The sequence below is a fragment of the Mesoplodon bidens genome (assembly GCF_964165515.1).
Source record: "Mesoplodon bidens genome assembly, chromosome: 3".
NCBI classification, from domain to species: Eukaryota; Metazoa; Chordata; class Mammalia; order Artiodactyla; family Ziphiidae; genus Mesoplodon; species Mesoplodon bidens.
The window spans coordinates 2,759,897-2,776,478 of record NC_138178.1 but is presented as its reverse complement, the minus strand read 5'-3'; the positions used below and the strand labels follow the sequence as shown (position 1 = coordinate 2,776,478).

At 41.0% G+C, this 16,582-nt stretch overlaps 1 protein-coding gene across 27 annotated transcripts in view; it reads left to right on the top strand.

The window, feature by feature from the left end:
• The window catches only part of ZNF438 (zinc finger protein 438), a 391,097-nt gene that overhangs the window by 301,062 nt on the left and 73,453 nt on the right, over positions 1 to 16,582 (top strand). For 22 of the 27 annotated variants that reach the window (XM_081230082.1, XM_081230072.1, XM_081230075.1 and 19 more), the window contains one exon: positions 6,922 to 6,999. The exons of the other annotated variants lie outside the window; for them this stretch is intronic. Coding sequence is in view for 3 of the 22 variants with exons in the window: in XM_081230074.1 (XP_081086200.1) it covers positions 6,998 to 6,999 (2 nt within the window). In the remaining 19 variants the exon portion in view is untranslated. The remainder of the gene's footprint in view (positions 1 to 6,921; positions 7,000 to 16,582) is intronic. 27 annotated transcript variants of the gene reach the window in all.

The following is a 16,582-nucleotide window of genomic DNA, read 5'->3' as shown; positions in this document are numbered from 1 at the left end:
GTGAGCAGCTTCTCACCCTACCTGTGCAATAGAGGAAAGGATGGGCCCTCACTGGGAGAAGACAACATCAGCCACAGTTTTATGGCTGTTACATTGACAGTATTGATAATAAACTAAAGAGTTATGTGACATGTGAGAAGTAAAAAAATAATAATAATAATAAAAAGTTCAAAGAATAAGGTACAAGAGAAGCAGATCCACCAATGATATAGACTTAGGAGTTACCAAACAAAGATTTTATAGTTGTTGTAAATGTGTTAAAGGAAATGAAGAGTCTAGCAAAGTGGGTGAAAAGATGAACAGTATCAACAGAAAGTTGGGATCTATCAAATAATCAAGTGGATATTCTAGAGCTGAGAAATATGGTATCTGAACTTAAGATTTGAGTTTAAGAGCAAACTTGGCACAACAAAAATAACTAGAACTAGTGAACTAAAGGACCATTCAGTGGAGAAAAGTACAAGCTGAGAAAGAGAAAGGAATGGAAAGAACAAAACAGCTTAAGAGACACAGGAGATTGAGTCACTTCATCTAACGTCCATGTGATTGGAGTCCCAGGAGGAGAGAATGAGCAAAAGCAATATTTGAAAAGATAATAACCAAAGGTTTTCCAAACTGATGAAAGGTAGCAATCCACAAGTTCAAGAAGCACAAGAAACTTAGTGAACCCCAAGCAAGATTAATATGAAGAAAACCACACCTAAGTACAACTTAGTGAGACTTGTGAAAACCAGCTATAAAGAGAAAAATCTTAAAACAACTGAAGGAAATAAACCACACTGCCTTCAATGGAGCAACAGTAAGATTGGTGGCTGACTGTCCTACAGACATTATTAAAATCAGATCATAAAGGAATGACATCCTTAAATTTTAAGTGCAGAAAGGAAAAATATGGCCAACCTGAAACTCTATACCCATCAAAAATATTTTTTTTAATTGAAGGCAAAATAAAGAAGTTTTTAGACAAAAGGTGTGACACTTTCTCACAAGTAGACCCACAGTACAATAATACTAAAGAAAGTTATTCAGTCTGAAAACAAGTAATCCCAAGTGAACCATAAAAGCTCAGGGAAACATGAAGAGCATAGGGAAGCATAAATATATGAGTAAATATAAAAGATTTAAGACCATTGAAAGCAACAATAATAATGTTTTGTGGGGCTTTAAACATATGTAGAAATAAAATATTTGAAAACAGTGGAAGGGCCAGTAGGTATAAATGGAGTTAAACTGATAGTTTTGTCTTACTCAGGAAGTGGTAAAAGTCAACTGTAAATCAAGGAAGTATTTATAATCTGTAAGATAATTGCTAAAAATATTACAAAAATGTTTAAAGAAAAACTTCACCAAAGGTAAAATGGAATAATAAAAAATTGATTAATCAAAAAAAGGAATAAGTGAAGAAAAAAGAGCAGATGGAATGAATAGAAAATTTATAACAGAAAGGTATCCTTAAATATAATTAAATTATGTGTAAATAGGCTTATTCCTCCAATTAAAAAACAAATTTTTGGAGTAGATTTTTTAAAAAGAAAAAATATATAGTTTGCGTAAGTTATATATCACATAAAAGGGTATGGAAAAAGAAGAAAAGGTACACTATACAAGTACTGACCAAAAAATCTTGTATATTAATATCAGACAAAGCAGACTTTATGCCAAGAAGAATTATGAGAGATAAATGGGGGCATTTTATAATGATAAAGGATCAATTCAGTAGGAAGACAGAACAGTTCTAAATTTATATGTTCCTAACAACATAACTTCAAAATATATAAAGCTAAAATTGACAGGACAAAAAGGAGAAGTAGATAAATCATAGTCGGAGAATTTAACAACCTTCTTTCAACCACTAATATAACAAAAAATATTTTTTTTATTGTGGTAAAAGTCACATAATGTAAAGCATACTATTTAAACCATATTTAACTGTACAGTTCAGTGGCACTAAGTACATTCACATTGTTGTGCAGCTCTCACCATCATCCATCTCCCAAATTTTTCACCTTCCTAAATTGAAACTGTCCCCATTAAACACTAACTCCCTATTCCCTTCCCCCCAACCCCGGGCTCCTGGCATCTACCAATGTACTTTCTGACTCTATGAATTTGGCTATTCTAGGTGCCTCGTATAAGCAGAATCAAACAGTATTTGTCTGCACCTAATGTATATTGGAATGCAGGTATTATTTTGTTATTTAAGGTTAACTTAATATACGTCCAGCAAGCAGATTTTTAACAATCAGTAAGGTGATAGAATATTTAAACAATGTGATTAATTTGACCTATTTATAGAACATTATTTGCTTTTTATAGAACATTATTTCCAACAACTGCAGAATGCACATTTTTTTTCAAGCATGCATGGAACTTTTACCAAAATAGAACATGTGCTAAGCCAAAAAGCCAATCTCAACAGATTTCAAAGGATTGATATCATACAGTATATGTTCCATGGTGGAATTAAACTAGAAATATACAGAAAGATAAAAAATTTCTCAATTTGCATGGAAAATAAGCAGCACACTTTTAAATAATCCGTAGGTCAAAGAAGTACTCACAACCACAATCAGAAAATATATTGAACAGAATCAGTATCAGAACATGTGAGACACAAAGTAGTGCCTGGGGAGAATTGTACAGCTTTAAATGCGTTTGTTTAAAAGGTAACATTAAAAGCCAGCCATCTAATCTTCCATCTCAAAAAGCTAGAAAAAGAAGTGCAAACTAAATTCAGATAAACTGGAAATAACTAACAGAAAAAAAGACAAAGAAAATTAGCAAAGTCAAAGGTGTTTCTTTGAAAATATTAATAAAATTGATAAACTCCTACTTAACAAAAAGAGCTCAAATTAACAATATGGTATAAAAAGGAAGCATTACTAGAGATCCCAGAAATATTAAAGGGTAAGAAAATACTATGAACAACTTTATGTCAGTACATTTGACAACTTGTGTGAAATGGACAAATTCCTTACCAAACTGACACTCAAAAAAGTAAAAATTGTGAATAGTATTATACCTTTTAAAGGCACTGAATCTGGGACTTCCCTGGTGACACAGTGCTTAAGAATCCACCTGCCAATGCAGGGGACACAGGTTCAATCCCTGGTCCGGGAAGATCCCACATGCTGTGGAGCAACTAAGCCTGTGCGCCACAGATACGGAGCCTGCACTCTAGAGCCCGCGAGCCCTAGAGCCCATGTGCCACAACTACTGAGTCCGCGTGCCACAGCTACAGAAGCCTGCACGCCTAGAGCCTGTGCTCCACAGCAAGAGAAGCCACTGCAATGAGAAGCCTGCGCACCGTAACGAAGAGTAACCCCTGCTCACCACAACTAGAGAAAGCCCGCATGCAGCAACGAAGACCCAAAACAGCCAAAAACAAAAAAGGCATTGAATCCATACTTTGAAATCTTCCCGTCTCTAGTAATATTCTTCACCTGAACTAGGTCTCAGTTTTAGGTCTCTGATGTAAAACTTCACTGTGGCTGACAAGATTTAGACTCAACTCCCCTTCCATACAGTTTCCTTCAGATTGATCTCCGTTTATTTACTTTTCATCCCTTTTTTTGGAGTTTGAGGGGTCCAATTAATTATATCACATTTTCCTTCTGCCAGCTTCCAAACCTTTGAGAAGCAGACATAAACTCAGGTTGGCATAAAAATGTCAACCTTATTTGTGGGGGAACTGGGTAAAAGAGCATCCTTAGACCTGACTCTAGTCATCCTACCCCTTTGAATTGGACTGACCTAACTCGCCCTTTTGAGTTTGCAGTGTGGATGAGAGGGGAATGTATGCAGCTTTGGGCAAGCAAGTTCTAAGAGAGGGTGAGAGACTGGTGACATGTATGTTCAGCCTTTCACCCTCTCTCACCAAACAGGTAAGGCAGAGAGAGAGAGAGAGAGAGAGAGAGAGATACCCTACTCTTATTATCCTCTTTCTCTAAGAAGTCAGACCTACCCTGTTCAGATGGAACCCCCAGTTCCACTGCCAACCTACTTCTGGGTCCTCATGTCATCTGGACCCCCTGCTCTATTTTGAATAAGTTTTTATAATTTTGATCTTACCCCCAGAATTCTTCCCTCTCCTCTGCAGAAATTTAAACCTGGCTTTCGTAGGCAGTGCTATTTTTTAACTGTATACTATAACAAGTTATATTCTTTAACTTGATCAGTTCTGTCAATCAGAATCATTTCAAGATCTCAAATACTGAAAGTCCCTCTGTTTTCCTTTCTCCTCTTCTCTGGCTAGTTTTTTCCCTTCAAAGCCTCAAATTCAGATATTTCTTCAGTTATATACTGTCTCTCCACCTCTCTTTCCCTCCCCCCTCTCTATCACAGTAGATGGCCTTGCTATTGATCTTAACTCCCTCAATTGTACGCCCTTATACACAATAATTTTTATCTATATCCATCACCCATCCTTTCTTCCATTTCTAACCATAAAGAAAGAACAGGGCCTCCCTGGTGGCGCAGTGGTTGAGAGTCCGCCTGCCGATGCAGGGGATACGGGTTCGTGCCCCGGTCTGGGAGGATCCCATATGCCGCGGAGCGGCTGGGCCCGTAAGCCATGGCCGCTGGGCCTGCGCGTCCGGAGCCTGTGCTCCGCAACGGGAGAGGCCACAACAGTGAGAGGCCCGCATACCGCAAAAAGAAAAAAAAAAAAAAAAAAAAAAAAAAAAGAAAGAACAGTTTCTCCTCTTAACATGGCGAACCCTAACCAGACTTCTTTTACCACCTTCTCACCAGACTTCTTTTCCCACCTTCTCTTGACTTTGCTCCATTATTAACCTCTCTTCCTTTTACTGGCATTAAAAATGAAAACAACAACAAGTCTTGTTAAAGATTCAGCTTTCCTTTCAAACTATGCCTGGCCTCTTAGAGTAGTTAATTCCATTTCTCCATTTTCTTTAATCCCCCCAATTACTGGAAGTTTCTGTTCTCTTTTATTGCCATCCTGAAATTTCTTTCTAAGCTCACCAGTGACTATTAAGTTATTCTTAGCCCTCCTTCTGCCCTGAAAAGACAGGACAGGGTGCTCCCTCCTTTGGCTATTCTTCCTTGACTTCACTGATGGGCCTCAAACTTTGTGGGAAGCTCCCCTCTCAAATAAATAAACCTTTTAGAAGACAAGCAAACTGTCTTATTGACTTGCTGTAACAAGAGAGACCACACAGATGATCCTGAAGGACTGCCTGCTTTAGGAAATGAATTTAGGATTTTTATAGGTTGATTATAGGTTTTATAGGTTGATTATCAAGTTCTAGTATAAGAGGTCAGAAGTGAGCTGAGTCTTTGGATTGGTTGATTTCTAAAAGTAATCATCAATGCACACACACAAGGTTGTGATTGAAAGGGAAGGTCTGTGGAGGCCGAGGACACTGCATTTGTGACTGTCCGACTGGATGCTGGTAACTGTTCCAGCCCTCAGTCTTGCATAACTGAGGGCGTAGTTATTCTCGTTCTCATTTTCAAGCACGTCTTCAGTGTATTTTTGACGTTTTAATTCCATTGCAGTTGCCCTGGTTTCCCCTTATCTTGACTATTACAGTAACAAAATAGGTCTCACTGCCTTTCGAATCTTCTCGTAGTAACTCTAAAACCAGAGCTATCTTTCTAGAATACAAATTCGAACGAGTTTTCTACTGAAAACCCTTGGTGGCTCTTTTTATGTATAAAATACAGCTGCATATACTGAATGTAGTATTCAGCCCCTGTCCAGTCCTCGTCTGTCTGTTGGTCTGTGGGTTTCCTGCTCCCTCCCTCCCTCCTGCTTTTCCCCCTCACTCTCTGCCACCCCTTTTCTCTTCCTCATCCCCAGACTATGCTTTTATTATAGAAGTATACTGACTTTTCTGAGCTCATACTCTGTATTATGGCCTCTGTGCCTAAAACAAAGTAATTTTTGTTTCTTCTTGGAACGTTATTTGTTTCTAAACCTTACCTTTATCCGATTGTTAGAAGTCCTATCTCTTTTCAAACTGTATTTAAATGTCACCTTTACAGAGCATGTTACTTTGCTGGGACTGTGTAGCAAAATACTATAGACTGGGTGACTTCAACAACAGAAATGTGTTTGCTCAGTCTTGGAAGCTAGTCATCTGAGATCAAGGTGTCACAGGCTTGATTTCCTTCGAGGATTCTCTCCTTAGCTTGCAGATGTCTGCCTTCTTTCCTTGTCCTCACATGGTCTTTCCCCTGGTGTGTCTCTTTGTGTCCTAACTTCCTCTTCCTATAGGGGCACCAGTCAGATTGGATTAGGGCCCACCCTAAAGGCCTTATTTTAATTTAATCGTATCTTAAACGGCCTTATCTCCAAATACAGCCACATCCTGATGTACTGGGGAATTAGGGCTTCAACACATGATTTTGGGGGGTTAGAAGACACAGTTTAGTCCATAACACAGAGCCTCTGTATGTTTTCCCTGTAGTAAGTAACCCTCCCCCAAATCCAGAGCACTTGGTACCACTTGTAGCATTTATTGTATTTGCCTTGATGTGGAGTTTTTCAAGTTTATCTGTCTGTCTCTGGTGGTTTGTGGGTTTCCTGAGGACAGGAACTATCTCTTATTCAACTTCATCTCTCCCTGCTCTCTAGTACTGAGTAGGGCTTGATTGTTAGCTAAATTTTAAATGATTCAGTGTAAATCAGGCTTAAATATCTAATATATTTTCCAGAAGTTTTAGGAGATTGACATAAAAAATATGGAAAGGGAATATGTTATACTTCCTATTTTAGAAGGCTTTGAGCATAGCTTGAGATTTTTATCTTAGGTTCTTAAATTATACATAATATAAGTAATGTCAGTTTTATAGAACTAAATATAACTCATTTATGATGTTTAATCATCTAATTGGCTTCTGTAAGCTACCTATCGGTTCTTTCAATTTTATTACTTCCATTACATTTGTTTTCAGATAAAGATGAATGTCATGTCTCAACCAACACTGAAAATGTGAAGTTTAGAAGACATTTGCTAAGTTAAGTCACCTCATGTAAGTCTGCTCACATCTCTCAGCATCAGCTTAATATTGATTTAAAATGTAAAGAATTAAGTTCACCACCTTTGAGGCTTTCTCAACGCTCGAATTGCTCAGAATATCTTAGAGTCCCCTTGTATATTGAATCACTGGTCTTGGAAAATAGTGGAAAGATGATTACTTACTAAATTTCATGTGCTTATTAAAAATATAATGTTTAAAATCAAGGTATTATTTTAAAACTGAGAGTAGCACTTCAAAATTGTCCTTTATTTTGTATCAAGTCTAGGCAACAAGTCCCAGCTGTGTGCCAAACTTAATGGTTCTAAAACGGTTTTCTGGGGCTTCCCTGGTGGCGCAGTGGTTGAGAGTCCACCTGCCAATGAGATGAACCCGGGACACGGGTTCGTGCCCCGGTCCGGGAGGATCCCACATGCCGCGGAGCGGCTGGGCCTGTGAGCCATGGCCACTAAGCCTGCGCGTTCGGAGCCTGTGCTCCGCAGCGGGAGAGGCCACAGCAGTGAGAGGCCTGCGTACCGCAAAAAACAAAAACAAACAAATAAAACGGTTTTCCATTGTAACAAATGTTTTGTTTTTCAGTTTCTTAAGTCTTTGGCTTTTTAAAATATATTCTTGATCATTAAAGGGTGTTATTTAGTAACTGGAACCTTAAGTGGTTAACTATTTATTCAAAAAATGTAGCTTTGAAAAGTCATCTTAACCAATCCCAACTATTATAATTATCTCCTAATGGTCTTCTGTCTTCATTCTGTCTTCTATCCTGTCTTCGTTGCCAGACAGATCTGCACGTAGAACCACTCCAATAATTTTAAAACCCCTTAATGGCTCCCCACTCACTGCTGGATAGAATCCATGCCTTCCCCTGGAATTCAAAGCCCTCTCCCAAGCTCCTAAAAATACCCCCCGCCTTAGCCAGCTGAGCTCTCTCCTGTTCTCTGACTCCTCATTCTCGTCCGTGCCTCTGTGTCTCGACTGGGACTGTTTTCTTGGCGTTTCTCTGTGACGTCCTTTGCTCCTCCCTTTCTGGTTTCTCTGCCGATTGAAATCTTGGTGCAAGCTGGCCCCTCAAGGCTCAGCTCAGGTGTGGACCCCTCCACGAAGCTTTCCCTGATCACTCTAGCTAGAAGCACGAGCTCTTCCCCTCTCTGCTGGCTTCACCCAGGATTTTGTTTTTACCACTGTTTCAGCACATTTTACCCTGCAGCTTTAGTGTGTGTGTTGATGTCTGTCTTATCTCCCACCCGAGGTTGTGAGGGCCAGAAAATCAAACCTCTTGCCTGACTTATTTTTGTCTTACACAGCATTCGGCATTAACCTTTAATCGTGCTTGGTAAATATTTGTATAACAAATTGAGAATGTGCCTGGACTTTTCTCCCATCATCCCCTCCGTCTTTCATCCCTACAGACACATAGGGTCCGTATTCATGGCAGCTGTTCTCTCTCGTTGTGCCCTCCTGGCAGACCTCCACACTGACATCTTATCCTAGGAAAACACTGACCGTGGTGTAATTAACAAGATACAGTCAGTTCCCAGCCTCAGAAATAAACTGTAGTCCCAAAGTTCATGTCTAATTCTGTTGTTTGGAATGCAGAAAGCATTTTTCCACAAAAACAATGTTATAAATAGTGGTTAGGTTTCTCAGCCAGCCCTCCCAAGACTAGTTAACCCAGAAGTACCAGTGCAGCCTCCGTGTATCACATTGTTTTGTAGAGAGCCTCTAACTCTGGATATGGAAACACATCTCTCATTCCCTAGAAGCAGAACAGTAACTTTCTGGGCAGCCTGAGCTGTAGGAGGGTCTGAGCTGGGGCTCTGGCATGGTCCCCCCCCCACCCCGATATTGGATACCCTCATACCAGTAGCTTTTTGGTTTTCAATATTTGCATAAGGAACATTTACCGATAGGTCACTGATACTCTCATGTCTTCTGAATTGAGGGCAAGGGGATGCTTGCTCTTCTCATCCTCCCCACAGTAGATTCGGATGGTAAATAGGGCTTCAGCTGCCCTATCACACGGGGGTTAAGTCACGTATTGGCAGATGAGGAGCTGTTTTACTCCTGCTCACTTTCAGTTGTCCTGTGGGCTTATGGGAATTAAATATATAAACATGGAAAGTACTTCCCTCTATAGGAAAAACACATTTCTAGGCATCAGCTCTATATTTGACATGACATCAGTTTTGTGGACAAGTGATTATCATTCCTATGTGGGCGTAGTGATGCTTTGCCATGAAAAGCACCCGTGTATGTAAACAGCCCTGGAGGCTGACTGTTTCTGTTGTCAGGCTGTAAGAAAAGCACTCTATAAAATTTAGAGAATTTAACATGTTCAGTCATCTTATGAGCTTGGAGCACAGGAGTGAGTGTCTATTTTATGTTTAGTACTGTCCTAGATGCTGGGGACTGGGGAACAGGAACCAAAGATAATATGAAAAGTGTGCTTTCCCCTCCAGGAGCCTGAATCAGGGAGTAGAGTGTGAAAGAAACATTCACAGCGCAAACAATATGTTGTTAATTGCCATAAAGTACTTCAGGAGGGTAACAAATGTTCTTAGGATGATCAGAATGGCATGATTCACTGTGGTTATAAAGATAGTGCTGGGACTTCATTCAGTCTTAGAGTGATGGTGAGGGTCTAAATGAAGAGCTAGGAGAGGAAAGGATATTCCAGGTTGGATTAACAGCATGAACAGAGGACTAGAGTTACAAACAAACAAACAAATGAAACAGCATTACTGGCTGGAACAGAAGGTTTAGTTTATGTCAGTGGAAAATGGCACCAGTGGTTCCACCCTGGCAGTGAATAAGAGTTCATCCATAGATCTTTTTTAAAATACAAGTCCCTGGATCTTACCCCAGAACTAATAAATAGAATTGCTGCGGCATGAGACATAAGCCTGTTTATCTTTTAAAGCTCCCCCAGTGGTTGAGAACCACTGAATTAGAAGGAGGGGCCGAACGTAGGAGTCAGGCCTCTGCCCCTCAAGCAGTGGGAAGCCCTCAGGGGCTTCTGTGACCTATGAGCAGTGGGAGTTTGCCAAGATAAAGGATTAGTCAACTGCATGTGAATGGCAGAGAAATAAGAACCAGCTTGAGTTTGAGCAGTGGTGGTGGGAAAGCAGAGAAGGTCACGTGGGTACGTGTGCATGGATGTACGGGAGTCAGTGATGTCAGCCTTGACCTCGGCGTGATTTCTTTTATAAACCGATTATACGACTTCACCCTCATTAGTTTGATCTGTTTTCTCTTACAACCTGGCAACTTAAACAGTAATTTCCGCCAGTTTGCATTTAATAGAAGGAGACCATTGTCTACTTATGTCCACGTCTAACTCATAATCATAAGTGAAGTTGTGTGTATGAGGAATGCGACCTGTAGCGTACTCGTAAAGCGTGTACTAACCACCCACATGTGCAGTAAGACAACCTCAGTTCTCACTGGGCAGGATTGTGCCAACAGCCGGAGTCACATGTACGATACTTACTGGCACATAATCCTCTAGCATCTAGTTGAAATTTGAAGAAATAGTCTAAATTATGCTGTGCGCTTTAATATTTTTAGCAACCGATTTGATAAGCGCTTCATTTTTCTGGCGGCAGACCCACGCCTGCTTCCTGACAGCAGCAGCTGCCCGTCCTCTGAGCTCATGCTTCTCTCCTACCCACACCTCCCCCCCTCCCCTCCCCTGCAGGCCCATCCCCTGCTGGTGTCGCTGCACCACACACACCCCCATCCCCACCCCCGCACCCCGGGGTGGGGGGCAGCAGAGGAGATTAAAGCAGTCAGAATTTCACTTCTCCTTTGCCACTGACACGCCGGCTGACCCTAGGGGCTCACACTCCCGGCCGACGCGGGATGTGAAGGCTGCCAGCGTATCCACACTCAGAAGTCTCAAACCACGCCTTAGTCGGATACGTTTCCCACCTCTCTGACGTATTTTAAATAATTTATGTTTGGCAACAATGGGCCATGTTTATTAGATGGCAGAGAATAAATTCAAGGTGTGATGTTTTGATGTGACCTGTCCCCTTTAGAAAAGGATTCAACATCATGGACTTTTTAAAAAGAACCACTCTCTTGGCTCTTCTGCACCAGTACATCCATGACAGCAGTTTCTGCTCTGGTCCTTGCCTGTGGCAATTGATTTACTCTTGTGTTATCAATATCTCCAGATCTCTTGACTTAACTGTTTTATAACAACTTAGGCTTTCACTAACCATCCAAATGTTTAACCAGACAATGGATGGTCTGCTCAGATTTGAGGGAGCCTGTAGGAGAAAGGGAAGCGGGGAGAACTAAAATTCATTGAGTACCCACTCCGTGCCATGTCCTTTACATGTCTTTTATGATCTTAACTCCATTTTACAACGGAGGAACTTGGGATTTAGAGAGGTTTAAAAAGTGTATCTGATGTCAAAAGTCTAGTCAGTGGTAGAACTGGGTTTTGATCCCAGGTCTGGCTATCTAACTGTTTAAGCAGCCTGATCCTACAGGTCTGCGTGACTTTTATTTGTTGGGAAACATCAGTGAACTTGGAATTGGTGGTGGGGGGGGTTGGGTGTAAGCTTTACCTCCCTCACTAATAACCGTGACCATTTTAATGAAATTTTGTTTTAACATCTTTACTGGAGTATAATTGCTTTACAATGGTGTGTTAGTTTCTGCTTTGTAACAAAGTGAATCAGCTATATGTATACATATATCCCCATATCTCTTCCCTCTTGCGTCTCCCTCCCACCCTCCCTATCCCACCCCTCTAGGTGGTCACAAAGCACCGAGCTGATCTCCCTGTGCTATGTGGCTGCTTTCCACTAGCTATCTACCTTAAGTTTGGTAGTGTATATATGTCCATGCCTCTCTCTCACTTCATCCCAGCTTACCCTTCCCCCTCCCCGTGTCCTCAAGTCCATTCTCTAGTAGGTCTGCATCTTTATTCCCGTCCTGCCCCTAGGTTCTTCATGACCTTTTTTTTTTTCTTAGATTCCATATACATGTGTTAGCATATGGTATTTGTTTTTCTCTTTCTGACTTACTTCACTCTGTATGACAGACTCTAGGTCCATCCACCTCACTACAAATATCTCAATTTCATTTCTTTTTATGGCTGAGTAATATTCCATTGTATATATGTGCCACATCTTCTTTATTCATTCATCTGTCGATGGACACTTAGGTTGCTTCCATGTCCTGGCTATCGTAAATAGAGCTGCAATGAATGTTGTGGTACATGTCTCTGTTTGAATTATGGTTTTCTCAGGGTATATGCCCAGTAGTGGGATTGCTGGATCATATGGTAATTCTATTTTTAGTTTTTTAAGGAACCTCCATACTGTTCTCCATAGTGGCTGTATCAATTTACATTCCCACCAACAGTGCAAGAGGGTTCCCTTTTCTCTAGACCCTTTCCAGCATTTATGGTTTGTAGATTTTTTGATGATGGCCATTCTGACCAGTGTGAGATGATATCTCATTGTAGTTTTGATTTGCATTTCTCTAATGATTAATGCTGTTGAGCATTCTTTCATGTGTTTTTTGGCAGTCTGTATATCTTCTTTGGAGAATAATGAAATTTTAATTTAAAATATTTAATGCTCTCAGCTTCAGTTTCCTCATTTATCCTATGGGGATAAAACCTGCTTTACTGACCATTTGGGATAGTTGTGAGAATAATAAGCTAGTGAATTTCAGTATGATTTTACAGGTATAAAAACCCTTGAAAGATTGAGAGATTTTTTAATGTAAGCAAAAAAGCAAGCAAAAACTCACAAAGCATTAGATGAGATGATTTGGATAGATTTTGTGGTATTTAACATTGCTCTACAAACTTTCCAAATAATATTTGTCAGTTTTTTAAGTCCCCACCACCATGGTTTTGCCAAACTGCGTCACTGAATTAAACATCTCAGTGCAGCAGAGAGAGTCCTGGCTACGTACCAGGTACCTCATTTCACTTACCAGAAGCAATCATTAGTTTCTATACCATATCCAACAGGTCTGAACTCTGGTAGATACTGAAATGTTCATAGCCAGTGAGGACTCAGAAAATTCTAAGGCTGCTCAGTAGTCATAGACTTTAGCGGACTAAAGTTAATGTTAACACTCTCAGGATAATTCTTTATATTTTTGAAGTTTTTAATAAGCCTGAGTAATAAAGTCACATTTTGTAAAAGTACTTTCAGAAAACTGCTATTCAAAAGTGTTTCCAGGTTTCTGGGCAACGTTCATAGGTTACAGGATGGTGAATTCTGAAAGAGAGCTCTGAGCTATTGTCATCCACTTAAACTTCTTTCACGTGTACAGAGAAGAGATAAGAAATGTAGGGAACTCGTGAAGTTACAAGGACAGGGTTACAAATGAAGTGGCCATGAGCCTGAGAAGTACCCAGGTCATGTCCTAGGTTTACCCCAAACCTTTACCCCATTAAAGCCCTAAGTTTCTCCTAAAAGGCAAATGCCTTAAGAAGACCAGCCGAGACCATGGAAGAATAGTATTCAGATATAGATCCAGAAGACTGCACCTGTCCAGTCTTGGACCCAGAAGTGCGTGGGGCTCTTCCATGTCTCCCATACATCCCAGGAGGGGTCCCTAGTCCTGAGGTGCTGACTCCCACCTGACTTCTAGCACCAGCACTGTGCCTGCTTCCTACATCTGGTGGATGGATGCCTCCAGGAAGGGAAAGGAGACACAGGAAGCACAATAAACATACAAAGCAGAGACTGTCCGTAATTGTGGACCATGTTTGGCTTGCACAATGTTCTTTTTAAACACGAGTTCGTTATTAACTAGTATTATTCTAACTAGTTCCTAATTGAATTTGCTGTTAATTAATTTTATGTACGAATCCAGATTTCTGGGTTCTCTTGAAAACTGTCAGATGTGGCAGCTTTAGTCCTACCTTTGCAGGTGGCTGTCGTCCGTTAGAGCTGATGAGAAGTTGCCTCAGTGAGACGGGAGTCTGTGCTTTCCAGTTCTCACAGTCCCACCCCTGGCTGTTGGTCTCCTTTAAATAGAATGAAGAGGAACGTTAAATGTTGCTTATACTGCCATTTGTGTTAACATTGGAAATAACAGGTTGATAGGATGGCATATTTGAGTATGAGTGAAAGGCGGGTTCTTCTCCTAGGGCTGTTGTAACAATGTACCATAAACTGGGTGGCGTCAAGCAACCGAAGTTTGTTCTCATTGTTTGGAGGCTAGAAATCTGACATCAAGGTGTTGGCAGGGTCCTGCTCCCTCAGAGGCCTCAGGCGAGGATCCGTGTTTCCTCTTCTAGCTTCCGGTAGCCCCACGTGCTCCTCGGTCTGTGGCAACATCACTAGAGCCTCTGCCCCCATCTCCTCTCGGCTGTCTTCCCTGTGTCCAGATTGGACAGCAGTCATAGTGCAGTAGGGCCTACCCTGATCCAGGACAACCTCATTTTAACTGAGTTATGTCTGCAAAGACCCCATTTCCAAATAAGGTTACATTCACGGGTACCCGGACTTAGGACTTCAGTGTAACATTTTGCAGGGGCACAATTCGACCCATAACTGATGGTGTATTTCTTGGTGGAGTGCAGGGTAATAGTTTAAGGGCAGAGGTCCCTGGAACAGGGTGCCTGGATTCGTACTTGCAACTTGTTTGCTCTGTAATATTGGAGCAGCCGCTTACCCCTCTCAGTGACTCCCTGCCCTCATCTGTCAAATGAGGATGATGGTACCCACCTCCCAGGGCTGAAGTGAAGACAGAGTGAGGTCATACATGGGAAGTACTTGGAACAGTGTATGCCACGTGCCAAGTTTCAGTAAACTGAGCCATTATTATCTTCACTGTTACTCACTCTTACTCATATACACAAGTTCTGTGCATGCAAGGAGTTTCCGTGCCCAAAGCTGTTATTTAAGATAGCATTATGAAGCAAGCCATGGACAAAGTAGAAATAATAGATAGAAATGCTGCATGAAAAAAAAAAAACTTAAACCAATAAAAAAGAGAGTGAGAGAGGCTGGAATGTTAATAAGATTTACTTTTTCCTGCAAATAAAATAATCGTAATACATTAAAAATGTTTAGTCTCCTCACTGTATTGGATTACCTGCCCAGCCTCAAGAGGCACTTGAAAGTGATAAAGACCCAGGCAGGAACTTCAGACCTAGAGGCTTAGATGTTGACTCGGGCTGGTGAGCACAGTGGCCCGGAGATAACACTGGGGAGGTTAGTCCAGGGAGAGCATCCAAGGAACACATTACTTCTAAGTATCCCCGCCTGCCTCCTTGGAAGCATGTTTTTACTGTCTGCCTCCTTCCCATAAACCCTTGCATTGAAATTATCCTGGTTTCCCGTCTCTGGGTCAGAGATTGAGGCTGAATAATTCTTTACATTTAAACCCTACTTTTCTTCCAAAGGGACCAAATATTTTGAGATATATTATTTCATTTTTCCACATAGCGTTTATGTAAGACAGCCGTACAACTTGAATTTTATTAAAAACTGAGAACTCCAGTAGAGAAGGTTTAAAGAAATGACAGGACTTTCTGAAGTCCCTGGAAGAAAATTGTTCTACAGGTTAGAGCTATTGGGTATGCAGTACTACAGAACGTATATGTGCCTCATTCTCCAAGGTAGTACTGTCCTGAAAACATGAGAATATTCAAATAAAATCAAAGTATCTTACCTAAATGGTGAAAGGGACATATGGGTATGATATTTACTATTTGTGATTTTATTTTAATAAAAGAAGTTAGGCTGTTTAATTTTTGGCAAAGAAGTGGTGTTGTGTCATTCAATTATTAGTAAGTTGGAACATTTCAATTAAATGATGAATTCATCAGGACTCCTTCAGTTGCAAATGCAAGAAAGCCAGTTCAAGCCAGCTTATGAAAATCAAAGGAACTTAATTGTTTATATAACTATGGTTTCCAGAGGTACATCTGGCGTCAGGCATGGTTGCAGCCAGGAACTCGGATGATCTCATCTGGACTCTTTTTCAGCTCTGCTGGTTTCTTTATTCGTCATTCTCCAGACAGCATGTGATCAGTGAGATGAACGGCAGCGGCTTGAGACTGTCATCTTCCCAGCTGAGCAGTCCCAACAGAAAGAGAACTTGTGGGGCTAAACACCTTGCTGCCTGCCTTAGAGAAGATGCAAATCAACCCTCCTTGACCCCGTGTGTGATGAATCATCACTGAGGCCCAGCGGAGGGCATGATTTCCCAGTGCTGCAGTAAAGAGGTGTGGTCCAGGGACTGGAAGCCCCCCTGGGGTCTCATGCAGCGAGAGAGGCTTTCTCCAAAGGAATTCAAAGAAGGGTGGTGGGAGTGTGTGCTCAGCAGACCAAAACTGTAGTGACCTCAAAGCCTTACAAATGGTGTGTGGTAGAGACTGTAAGTTCTGATTTTAAGATGGCAAATAGAGAACTTTCTGCCTTCTCCTATTACAAAATCCATCCAAAACAAAGGAAATAAGAAAAAAAATTCCAGCTCTATCTTTGATAAAAAGTAGGTGACATTAGTAACCCTAATCCACAAATATGAACACAGAAGTTATATGACCCTGTGACTTAGCTGAGGACAGTGAACACCTAGGCTCCCACAGAGT